Here is a 12,638-nt window from a genome sequence, read left to right on the forward strand (position 1 = left end):
CCTCTCTCTCTCTCTCTCTGTATCTCTCTATCTTTGTCCTCTCTCTGTCTCTCTCCATTCTCTTTTTCTCTCTTTCTCCTCTCTCTTAGGCATCGGGGATCGGATCAGATCGTTCGAATCTTGATCAACAGATTCGAACGAACAAATGCCGATTCGAACAATCTGTTTGAATCTTTCAATTGAACAAACCATTTGTTCGTGTTCGATCGAAAGTTTCAAACGAACAATTTGGTTCGTTCGTGTTCGATTGCCATTTGTTCGACCTTGTTCGAAAAAGTTCAAACAATTTCAAACAAATGGCCAGCGATGCCAGCGACTGCCAGCGACTTTCTCTCTGGCGGTTGCTGGCGGCCGCTGGCCCCGTTGGGGATCATTGGCCGGCTGCCGCTGGCGGTCGCTGGCGTCCGCTGGCCGGGGCTGGGGGCCGCTGGGCGGCGCTGGCGGCCACTGGCCGGTGCTGGGCGTCCGCTGGCCGGCACTGGCGGCCGCTGGCCGCAGCCTGTGGTCGCTGCCCGGAGCTGGCAGCCTTTGGCCGCAAGTGGCAGCCACTGGCCGGAGCTGGCGGCCGCTGGCTGGAGCTGGGCGGCGCTGGCCGCTGGCCGCGGCTGGGTGGTCGCTGGCTGGCGCTAGGTGGGCGCTGGTGGCCGCTGGGCGGCGTTGGGCACTGCTGGGCACCGCTAGCGCAGCCAGATTCGAACATTCGATTCGATCTGATTCGAACAACGTGTTCGAATCAGATCTTATTCGAACATTCGATCCAAACAGCCATCTTGTTCGAACAATCCGATCCGAACAGACACGCAGATCGTGTTCGGATTGGAAGTGGACAGATCGGCGTTCGGATTCGTTCGTTCGAATGTCCAATCCGATCGAACATTCAAACGATCTGTCCGAATCCCTGATCCCTACTCTCTCTGTCTCTATCCTCTCTCTCTATCTCTCTCTCTCTCTCTCTCTCTCTCTCTCTCTCTCTCCTCTCTCCCCTCTCTCTCTATCTCTCTCTTTCTCCTCTCTCCCCTCTCTCTATCTCTCTCTCTTTCTCCTCTCTCTGTCTCTCTTCCCTCTCTCTCTCTCTTTCTCCTCTCTCTGTCTCTCTTCCCTCTCTCTCTATATCTCTCTCTATTTCTCCTCTCTCTGTCTCTCTCCCCTCTCTCTCTCTCTTTGTCCTATCTCTGTCTCTCTCCTCTCTCTGTCTCTCTCCTCTCTCTCTCTCTATCTTTGTCCTCTCTCTGTCCCTCTCCTCTCTCTCTCTGTCTCTCTCCCTTCTCTTTTTCTCTCTTTCTCCTGTCTCTATCTCTATCCCCTCTCTCTCTCTCCTCTCTCCTCTCTCTCTCTGTCTCTCTCCCCTCTCTCTCTTTCTCCTCTCTCTGTCTCTCTCTCCTCCCTCTGTCTCTCTCCCCTCTCTCTGTCTCTCTCCCCTCTTTCTCTCTCTCTCCCCTCTTTCTCTGTCTCTCTCCCCTCTTTCTCTGTCTCTCTCCTCTCTTTCTCTGTCTCTCTCCCCTCTTTCTCTGTCTCTCTCTCTGACTCTGTCCCCTCTCTCTCCTTCTTTCTCCCTCTCTATGTCTCTCTCTCCTTCCCTCTTTCACTTAGTCTCTCTCTCCTTCCCTCTCCCTCTCTCTGTCTCTCTCTCCTTCCCTCTCTCTGTCTCTCTCTCCTTCCCTCTCCCTGTCTCTCTTTCTCTCCTCTCCTCCCCTCTGTCGTTCTCCCCTCTCCTCTCCTTCCCTCTCCCTCTCCCTCTCTCTCCTCTGTCTTTCTCTCCTCTCATCTCCTCTCCTCCCCCCTGTCGTTCTCCCCTCTCCTCACCTTCTCTCTCCTTCCCTCTTCCTCTCTCTCTCTCTCTACTTTCTCTCCTTTGCTCTTCCTCTCTCTCTCTCTACTTTCTCACCTTCGCTCTTCCTCTCTCTCTCTCTCTACTTTCTCTCCTTCGCTCTTCCTATCTCTCTCTACTTTCTCTCCTTCCCTCTTCCTCTCTCTCTCTACTTTCTCTCCTTCCCTCTTCCTCTCTCTCTCTACTTTCTCTCCTTCCTTCTTCCTCTCTCTCCCTACTTTCTCTCCTTTGCTCTTCCTCTCTCTTTCTCTCTACTTTCTCTCCTTCCCTCTTCCTCTCTCTCCCTACTTTCTCTCCTTCGCTCTTTCTCTCTACTTTCTCTCCTTCGCTCTTCCTCTCTCTTTCTCTCTACTTTCTCTCCTTCGCTCTTCCTCTCTCTTTCTCTCTACTTTCTCTCCTTCCCTTGATGCAGGACAACGGGAGATGAAGGATGTGGGACAACTGTGGTGACGGGGAATGGACGATGGGTGAAGCTAAATATTGGGCTGGTTTAGAAAAGGGATGGATAAAACATACCGCAAATTCACACGATCGATTTCGAGAGACTTAAATCCGATGAAATAGTGGTGGTGCAGCCCCTTTCCTCGTTGAGGGCGGGAGTACTGTCTTCAAGCACCGCGATGATGCCAAGCACCAAAATTAATACTATCGAATTCACGCTTCACGGGAAAACTCAAGAAAAGCCTAATCCATTGGTCATTGAAAACTTCAAAAGAATCCCAAAACAAATCCGACGGCGGTGGAAGAACTTCTCGAGGAACACTGGACGAGGAACACACGACACCAAAGAATTCAGGGGTACCTCAGCACCTGGGTGCGTGTCGAGGCTGTGGGAAATTCTCGGTGTATCACTGACGAATCGGAGAAGAGACGATCTGCGTTCAGCACGAACGAGGGCGAACGATCAATGAACGGACAGACCCAGGCGCTTGGGTGGCCTAGCGCTGGGCGCTCGGTGGCCAGGTGCTTGATGGCCTGGGCGCTGGGCGGTCAGGCGCTTGGGTGGCTTGAGCACTGGGCACTGGGCGGCCAGGCGCTAGGGCTGCCTGGCGCTTGGGTGACCTTGACGCTGGGCGCTAGGCGGCAAGGCGCTTGGGCGGCTTGGCGTTGGGCGTTGGGTGGCCGGGCGCTTGGGCGGCCTAGCGCTGGGCGGCCGGGGTGCCGGGCGCTAGGGCTGCCTGACTCTTGGGTGGCCTGAACGCTGAGTGCTGGGCGGCCAGGCGCTAGGGCTGCCTAGCACTTGGGTGCCATGGGCACGCTGGGCGCTGGGTGTTGGGCGCTGGGCCGGCCGGGTGCTAGGGCTGCCTGGCGCTTGGGCGCCTTGGGCGTTGGGCATTGGGCGGCCTGGCGCTCGGGCTTTAGGCGACCGGGCGCTAGGGCTGCTTGGCGCTTGGGTGGCCAGGTGACCTGGCGCTAGGACGGCGGGGTGCTTGGGGCTGGGCACGAACAGACAGAGAGAAAGAGAGAGAGAGGGCGGCAGTCAACGGCACGTGGCGGAGACGACGGCGGCGGCGGCGGCGGCGGCGATCCGAAGAAGAGGGATGGATGAGGGCAAGTCCTCCAAGAAGAGAAACTCAATTCTTGAATATAACTTTGCCAAATGTTTCTTGCAGCATTGGCCTATATATATTGGCCTTGGAGGAAAGAGAAAATGCGAGAGATAAAAATAAAAGTAAAGGTAGGCGACATGATATCATGTCATGTCAAAGGGCAGTTCTTGATCTGGCATTGACGACGTGTCATGACGCATGACGGGGCGTGCGTAGGTGGAGACGTGCTTGACGGGGGATGCGTAGATGGAGACGTGCTTGATGCCGGTGCGTTGACTTGTTCGGTTGACAGCGGCGACATGTCTGCAGAAGTCGTATTGACGTCGTCGCCATCATCCCTCTTCCACTCTCTCTCTACTTTCTCTCCTTCCCTCTCCCTCTCTCTCTAGTAATGTATCGCGAGAGGTCTCTAAAGACAAAACTAAAAAATGATTATTGTCTAAATTGGAGACATTATGTATGACTAAAAGCCTTGATGTCCTTTAATGAAGATAGATGTTGCCAGACGACTTTGGCGGAAACCCTGAGGGAAAACTAGACTGGTATTGAACAATAGCGACACACACATCTCATTAATGTACACGTATTGGGCCAATAACTAGGAGCATTAGTTTGAAAGCAGAAATAACTATCATAGGAAAGAGAGAATAGGAAATAACAGAAATAAAAAAAAATGTGAAGGAAAGAACAAGGAATAGAAATGTCCCGGCTGACACCATATAGCTTCATTTGGAACAAATTTTATCATGTTGAGAATGGTTGAGAGAGCTTCTACAAAAGTTCATACTGAGGAGCTATTACTAATATCACATGAAAAACAACAGAGAATGAAAAGGCACTTTGTTATTTAACTATGTGTATCTGATGGACTGTTGTTAATGTCTCTAGAGATAAAAATAGAATGGGATTATGGTCATTTTTAATGACTAAAACCCCTCACTAGAAAGCTTCAGTTGAAACAAAAAGTTTATAATTGTGAGAAAGGTTCAGGGGGCTTCTTTAAAAATTCATATTTAAGATCAAGGTAGAATATGAGGATCAAGGCCTTCAACTATTGTGCTGAATGTCACCATATTTTGGTGCTGGATCAAGCCATTTTTAACAAAACTTCAGTAAGACCAAGCTAAGCCATTAAAGCTGGTTTGAGAATCACGGGTTTATGGTAGGATCCTAGGGGTAGTTTAGGCATGTTGCCCATAGGGGCGTTTTAGACATTTGCTATATTGTATTTCCCTTTAAATAGGGATGCCCTCCCTTTCGGAGGGCAACCAAGAAGATAGAAGAAAGAAGTTATTGTCTCCCTTCTCATCTAGGTCTGGTTTCTCCCTCTCCCTCGATGATCCCCATCTTTGATGATCGTCTCTACTTCACCACATCTTCAGGCGGCTCGCGCCCGACCGATCCCTACCTCCTCAGCTCGGCCTGCTCTGCAATCCTTCCCGTTTCACCTCTCTATCCCGAGAATTTCTACCTTGCCACCTCGTCCTCTACCCTCCCTCCGATACGAGCCTAGATCCGGGATTGTATCAGTTTACTGAAATTTCAGTACTGGATTCAGTACCATTCTGCCGTACTTCACGGCTTGTGAGACAGGCAGGTGGATTACTCAAGAGGCATGAAGAGTGATTCAAAGTGTCAAACCACGGCACCCCCCACCACTCACTGTACCCGATCAAGATCATCTGTAGTTCTACCCTCACTTTATCCATTATGTCCAGCCAGAAGAGAAAATTTTACGTTTACCAAGCAGAATAGACCACTGGTAAAGCAAAGGAATTCCACTTTTCTTCCATTTAACATTTAATCAGCATAATAGATGAGAAATGTGTCTTTCCTGCACTCTAAAAATGCATTGAAACTGCACAAATGATTAATGTAAATTGCCATGATATTAACCCTCCAGAAATCAAATTTGTACCAACAAAGAGGGCCAAACTCAGAAGCACTTGCCTTGAGAGGAGCATTCTTGAACAGGAAATTCGACCACATCTGAAAGGATCAACTCACGGTAAGATCTTGCGGCGGCGACGAACAGTCTCTCGTTTGGCGTACATTTTTTCTGCACTGTTCAAAGGGCGACTGGAGCCGTCGGGCTGGCTCACAAACCGCCACCCAGCACCGGCACCGCCCGGCCGCTTGTCCTTTGCCCCGAGCTTCTCGACAGTGAAGTTCCACCCTTCATCTGGGCGGCGTCGACTGTACTTGTGGCACTTAACCTGCCCTGCCATCTGCAGGAGACACGGTCAAAGAACCATGACCCAGAGTTGACTTTACAGATTCAAAAGGCGTTTATAAGACCCATCATTAAAATTTAAAAGAATTAGCTTCTTCCACAATATATGAGTTACAATCAAAGCCCAGATTCTAAATGTTTGGCTGGAATTCGGCAATTACCTTAGCTCTCTCAAGGCCTCAATTTTACGACCATGGATCCAGGCAACTTTTGCAAGACCTTTGGTTCAAAATTAAAGCCTTGTGCCTTGAGGGATTTTAGTGATTTGGGTACGATAACAAGTAAGATCTGCTAAGGTTTTGTAGTCGTCATCATCATCCACACATTCTTCATCTGTTTTAGGTACGAGGACAAACTACAGGATGATGACAAGGGCCTACTGAGGCAACGAAGAGATGAACATGAGCTGATGACGATCAGATGTTTCGGAAGTATGAATTTTCATCATCCATCGTCATCTTTCTCTTTCATCATCCTGAACAAATCCAAACCCTAACTAGTGAAAGACCCAACATTGTATCGTTATGGATCTGAATGAATGGGGTTTGTATCATAAGTAATGCCTAAAAGACAGTGGTTTTGAGCATTGTGACACTTTGGATCTTCATGATGGAGCCAGTGACATAGGTCATTCATTTTAGGTACGAGTCAGAATGAGAAAGCATGACAAGACAGTGACGAGATGATGATGAGACAACAATGAGATAATGAAAATTTTCAACATCGAATGATTTGGCCGACAATGAGGACAATGTTTCATCACCGTACACTATACTCATCCTGAATGGATCTCAATTTAAACATCTGCACGACCCATGGTTATAAATATTGTGACATCATGGATCCCAGTGATTTGAGTCTATTTAATCGGTAATGTCTGAAAGCATTGGTGCGAGACGAATGCAAAAATAATGATGAGATGATGATGATGATGAAGATGGTGATACGATGACCATGCAATGACAAGAGATAGCAAGGACTTGCCTTCATCTTGTTGAAGTTCATCTTCTGGACAAACTCACGGTACAAGATCTCGTCTTCTCTTTTGGAGATCTCATAGTGAACTTCGTCGGGATCTCTCGCCGTGCCGTCCCAGTCTTCGGGCATGACCTTGAAGTCAGCCTTGTAGGGGAGGCTTGCCACGTGGAACTCCCGGTCATGAGAAATAAAGCACCTGCCAACCAAGGGAAGAATGGAAACTTTCCATAAAATTGTTCATATTCTATATACATGAGCATTTCAAATCGATATAAAAATCTAGCAGGAACATCATCAAAAACCGCATCAGAATCATATTACTATTCAAATGCAGATGCCAATCCAAGAAGGATCCATGAACAAGTGGGCAAACTAAGCAGTAGGGATAGAGAAAAAAAATCATCTGATATAGATGGGATTCAAAGAAACTGAATTTAAATTCGAGAAATTCAAAAAATTCATGAACAATTCTAAGCTTCAACAAAAAGCAGGAGGGACGAACGCTGCGATATGGGTTTCTTTTCATGGGTCACTATTTTATTTTTGTTTATCTGAGAAATAGGAATTCTATCGAGGGTATGGGGAAACAAAAGTGGTAGATAACGTTGAACTTCAAGAAGCTGGGTGGTTAGATCTAACCTTCGGGGCACGAACTTACCAAATTGAACAGAGAAAACAGAAATCTGCATTGAACAGGTTATGCAATTTTCTTTTTGACGGATCAAAAGAAAAACTATGTTGATAAAAAGCAGAAGAACATTAGTTTGGCCTCTAGGGAATGAAATTACACCCAATTAGATCAAATTTTCGCAAATAATCAAGCCACAGAACAAAGAAACCAATGGTACTCACTCCGGACATGCATCGAGCAATTGTTCTACAGAATCATCAAGAGGGCGCCCAAGCTTCCTCTCCTCCTCCTCTTCAATCTCCTTAAGCCAGAGAATAGCATGCACTCTCTGCCGCATAATCCTATAATCCTTGGCCAATTTCTCCACCGTATACACCTCCGGATTCTCCTTGTGAAGCCTGTACATCTCCGCCTTCTCAGAATCTTTCAAGTACGATCCACGGGCGCCTGGCTCTCTCACCTGCTTCAACAATTCCACCGTCTCCTTCATCCTGCTTCCCCACCCATCAACGAACTCTCTGCTCTTCCGGTTTTCTCGTTCTACCCTCTCCATGAAATCCGCCTCTCCCTCTCCATCCTTGACCGTCGCCGCTTCCTCCTCCTCCCGAGGATCTCGCCGCCTGCCCACGGCCTTCCCGTCGAAGTGTTCTTCCGTCAGCCCCGTAGACCAGGAGGAAGCCGCCTCCTCCCAGCCTAGATCGGGAGTGCTCCAAGAATCGTCCTTTCCAGCCGAGAAATGGCGGGTCGGGTGGGAGAAGCGAGCTCCGGGCGCCGAGCTATGGCGATGGAGAAGGCCGAAAACGAGGGAGGAACGAGAGCGGATCCGAGAGAGATGGCGGTGGAGGTTCGCCATAGCTGAGCTCCGCTCAAGCTTCGCCGGCCGCCAATAATGGCAGCAAAAACCCTAAAATTGAGAGCTTTAGGCCCAATAAGAGAATGACGGATGACGGATGACGGATTCCTGATTAGGATGACGGATGCCGGACAACGGATGACTGATCTGTGGTAGGGAACAGCACGTTTGGGACGTGACACCAGAGAAGTGACGGGACGGATGATGATCCGTGACGGACGGTGACTTGATGAAAGTTTCGTCACATCACCATCCCGTCACACATCTGAGGATTTCGGAAAAATCCATCATGTTGGCATCACCATCATGGTTTGCGGCTCCCTTCACGTCCCCGTCACCGGACGGCATCACCATCACGTGTGACGAGAAAAACAACCATGCAGAGGAGAGAGAATTGGAGGGGCATATCACCGATTATCTTTGGACGGCATCCTTTTGCGCGCGTGAATTTGTGCAGGGAATTTTCTGCACAATGCTAAGAAATCGAGTTAGCGATACCACGTGGCGAATTCTCAGCCGTCAAAAAGCTTAAATCTAATGATTTTAAGTATTTTTGGGTCCTTTTAAAAAATCTGTCACAGTTGTCATCCGTGACAGCCATCCTGTCACGTCACTCGTCCGAGGCCCTCCATCACCATCACGTCACCATCACGCCCAGTTAATCATCCATTACCGTCACCGTCACAAGCCCCTAATTTTGTCACCGTCACATCATCCGTCACGTTGTCGTCATCATAACGTGTGATGTGACGGATAACGGCTGTAGTTCCCTGCTCTGTGGTTTTGTTCAGATGAGTGTATAGTTCCGAACCGCCCGGGATGTGGACGATAGATGGGATGGGATGAAGATCGTCCCGTCCGACGTCCGAAATCAGTGCAAGGATGCAGACGGGACGGTTTTTTCATCTGAGACCTACGGGCAGGACGGTCTTTTCGTCCGAGTGGATGAAAACCGTCCATCCGTTTGTCTCCGGACAAATTTTTGTCCTGGTTTTCATCCAAACTCCCCGACGGGATGATTTTTTCATCTTGGGACAAAATAACCGTCCTGTCTGCATCCCTGGACTAGTATAGTTCTGGATCGCCCGGGATGTGGACGATAGACGGGATGGGATGAAGATCGTCCCGTCCGGCGTCCGAAATCAGTGCAGGGATGTGGAGGGGACGGTTTTTTCGTCCGAGACCTCCAGGCGAGACGGTTTTTTCATCCGAGCGGATGAAAACCCTCCCATCCGTTCGTCTCGGGACGAATTTTGGTCCTGGTTTTCGTCCACCTCCCCGACGGGATGATTTTTTTGTCTTGGGGCAAAATAACCGTCCCGTCCGCATCCCTGAACTAGTATAGTTCTGGATCATTTGGGATGTGGACGACGGAAGGGACGGGATGAAGATTGTCCTGTCCAACATCCGGAATCAGTGCAGGGATGCGGATGGGACAGTTTTTTTGTCTAAGACCTCTGGATGGGATGGTTTTTTCGTCCAAGTGGATGAAACTGTCCCGTCCGTTCATCTCGGGACGAATTTTCATCCCGATTTTCGTCCAACATCCCTGACGGGATGATTTTTTCATCTTGGGATGAAATAGCCGTCCCGTCCGCATCTGTGTCCGTGCACTATAGATGAGTGATGGGATTTAACGACATTTAGGTCAGTCATCTGTTACAAAGTCTGTAGTTTTGTTCCCGATCCCTTGGAGGGGTTGGACGTGATGGATGTGTGAATGCGTAGAGCACAACAGCCCATCTCCCCTCGTACTAGACACGAAGAATCTCCGATGAATGACAAACAAATGGGATGTGACGGTTATTGTTCATGGATGCCAACGTGATGATTTTTTGGATCCCCTGGAAATGAAAAATGTCCTGTCCAGGACTCGAACGTTGGGAGACAGAAAAGTTTCTGCTAGAGAGAGGGTATGATGGTTTTTGTGTTTTGAGATGAGAAAACTGCCCCGCCCACATGTTGGACGGGACGCATGATGAATGTACTAAAATTTCATTTTATGATTTTTTATCAAGTTTTAAAACTAATATGAATTGGAACATCTACGGTATTCATTCCAAATGTCATATGGAATTGGGATGCTAGGGGTGCTACCATTTAACAACAAGACAGTTCTAGACAAGACAAATATTGGACAGGACAATTCTAGATGACACGGTTCCCAAACGTAACAATTCTAGAGTGGATGGTCTTCGGATGAGAGCGCAAGAGATGGGCCCAAAAAAATGGGATGTGGAACAGGATCAAACCATCTGAACTGGATACGAAGGCTCACTGATAGATGGGATAGGATGGAATGACATTTTAGGACAAGATTATAGAGTATGTAGTTTTGTTTGTTTACATTCCTAGTGGTCGCAAGGGGTGTACGGTTGAATGGATGGATGATGATGGTCAATCTCTGCTCCAACTAAATCCTAAGGCTCATAGACAGATGATAGACATACGAGATGGGACGGAATGGTATTTCATTTAGTTATGTGTCATGAAGTTTGCAGTTTTGTTCTAGTTCCTCTAAAGGGTTGGACATGATGGATGGAGGATGACAATCCATTTTCCCTCCAACTATATACTAAGGCTTGGGGACAAAGAGAAGGGATAGGATGGGACTGCATTTCAGTCACTCACCTATCATAAAGTTTGTAGTTTTGTTCTAGTTATTTCGGACGGGCCTGACATAAGTATGGCTGAACTAATGGAGGATAGCTCTAAACCAAGATTAAATTACCATCATGATGGAATATAATAAAATGATGGGCATGGAGGCTTTCATTCTGTTTCCATTTCCGAGAAGAGGAGGATGTAAGGGACGAAACATATGTTGGATCATCATCTATCCACACGCCTCACTACATACAAATTACCTCATATTGGTATCCATGCATGAGAGAATCACATTGGTTGGATTTATCGAAGTGAGTTCAAGTTTTGTCTTCTGATTTGTTATATGCAAAAAGAGATCCAAAAAAATTTTAGGGATTTTTTTTTAAGGTAGCGTGAAATCAGCATTCTAATTATTCCATTCCTTTAGCCTTCCAATATATTATCTGAACTTCAGACTTCATCAACACTACCTGACAGATATTATGTGGCTTCCATGCCAATCAAGCCACCATGTTTATTGTAAGTTCATTGAATACTATATTCCTTCATTATTATTCATGTGTGATGTTTATAATGAAGTCTATGAATAAGTGGAATGACCTAGTGAGTTATGATGAGATCATAATACAATGATCAAGTGATTTTAAATATGCATTCTAATTATTCCTATTCAATGGATAGTCAAGATGGACATCGAATTATCTAGATAGAATAATAATATTTGATCCTAGTTAAATGATAATTATGATTGATCATGTTAGCGTTAGAGTGAAGACACTAAGGACAGAGGGTGTGTGCTCTTTGGAGAAAGAGTTCATTGAACTGATCCGTATGAATCCCCGAATGATATTATACCTAAACGACAATTATGTTAATTCATGTCATGGTTGTATAATTGATCCATTTACCGTGAGACACGAAAGACATCGTGGATGGACCACTATGTTTTGACTACGACTTACAAGTTTTTAACCATGGGATTCAAACAAGTTATTGCTTGGATACAGTAAGAAGCTCGCACAGATGATTGAGTTGTCATCTGCCCACTATGTAAAAGGAGATTAACTCAAGAAAGCTGATGCAGCAGATCCCTTGCTATATTAGTGAGGATATTAGAGAAGGCGTTCTCAAATGATCCCCGTTATGCATCAATATTAATCCAATGACGGATAATGATTTATCATCAACCATACCTTAAGTCATTCAGGAGTCTTGTGTGGATAAAGGCTTACACATATATGGTAATGAATGATGGTAAATGTTCTATGAGAGAGTTTGAACACTAGTCGGTATCTTCTAGAGCACAAGTTTGAATACTAGTCGGTATCTTCTAGAGCATGAGGTGTAGCTTGTCACCCTAGGGACTGGAAACTTATCTTACCAGTTGGGATAAATCAATCCGTAGTTAATTAATATTTATGTTGATATATTTAATTAATAAGGATGACTAATAATTATTTTTGGGCCACTAAAGTTGTTAACTAGAACGATATATGGGCCTAGAGGGTCACATGCATAAGATCACATGGGCATTGGTTAATATATTTAAATAATGGATTTTTCTGAAAAATTTTAAGTAAAAAAATCATCTTCATTATATTTTGGCATTTGACATGGCATGAGGCTTGGCATTCAGGTTGCGTCCAAGTTTTGGGAATAGTGCTTTAGTAAAATATAAGAAAATTGATCTCCTTCATGTGTGGAATCGCCCATTATACTAAACCATCTGGAAATATAACTTCAAATCCATTTAATTATATACTACGTTTAAAAGAGCCTATTTTCCATCATTGTTTCAATGTAGTTATTTACGTTTTCCCACTAGTTTGTGGGGAAAGAAATTTTCATTTCTCCCTCCACTTATAATGTATTATTAGATCATGATAAACTCAATTTTAGGGTGATAATTCATTGATAGTACAAGTTTATTTTAATGTTTAATATTTGACCTTGACTTA

General features: G+C 46.3%; 1 protein-coding gene across 1 annotated transcript; it reads right to left on the reverse strand.

Annotated features, from left to right (window-relative positions):
• Positions 1-5,248: 5,248 nt before the first annotated feature.
• GCD1 (ribosomal protein L20) lies at positions 5,249-8,112 on the reverse strand. The gene is made up of 3 exons (XM_078588305.1): positions 7,442-8,112; positions 6,596-6,785; positions 5,249-5,606 (listed from the first exon to the last, which is right to left on the reverse strand). Exons 1-3 carry the CDS (start codon positions 8,071-8,073, stop codon positions 5,382-5,384), a joined length of 1,047 nt encoding a protein of 348 aa, XP_078444431.1. The 5' UTR covers positions 8,074-8,112; the 3' UTR covers positions 5,249-5,381.
• Positions 8,113-12,638: the final 4,526 nt, after the last annotated feature.

Source organism: Wolffia australiana, chromosome 16, assembly GCF_029677425.1.
Source record: "Wolffia australiana isolate 7733 chromosome 16, ASM2967742v1".
Taxonomy (NCBI): domain Eukaryota; kingdom Viridiplantae; phylum Streptophyta; class Magnoliopsida; order Alismatales; family Araceae; genus Wolffia; species Wolffia australiana.

Coding starts and splice junctions, on each gene's coding strand:
- GCD1 (XM_078588305.1), bottom strand. CDS start 8,073: ATGGCGAACCTCCACCGCCATCTCTCTCGGATCCGCTCTCGTTCCTCC. Junction 6,786..7,441: donor TTGCTCGATGCATGTCCGGA/GTGAGTACCATT, acceptor CTTGGTTGGCAG/GTGCTTTATTTCTCATGACC. Junction 5,607..6,595: donor TGAACTTCAACAAGATGAAG/GCAAGTCCTTGC, acceptor TGTCTCCTGCAG/ATGGCAGGGCAGGTTAAGTG.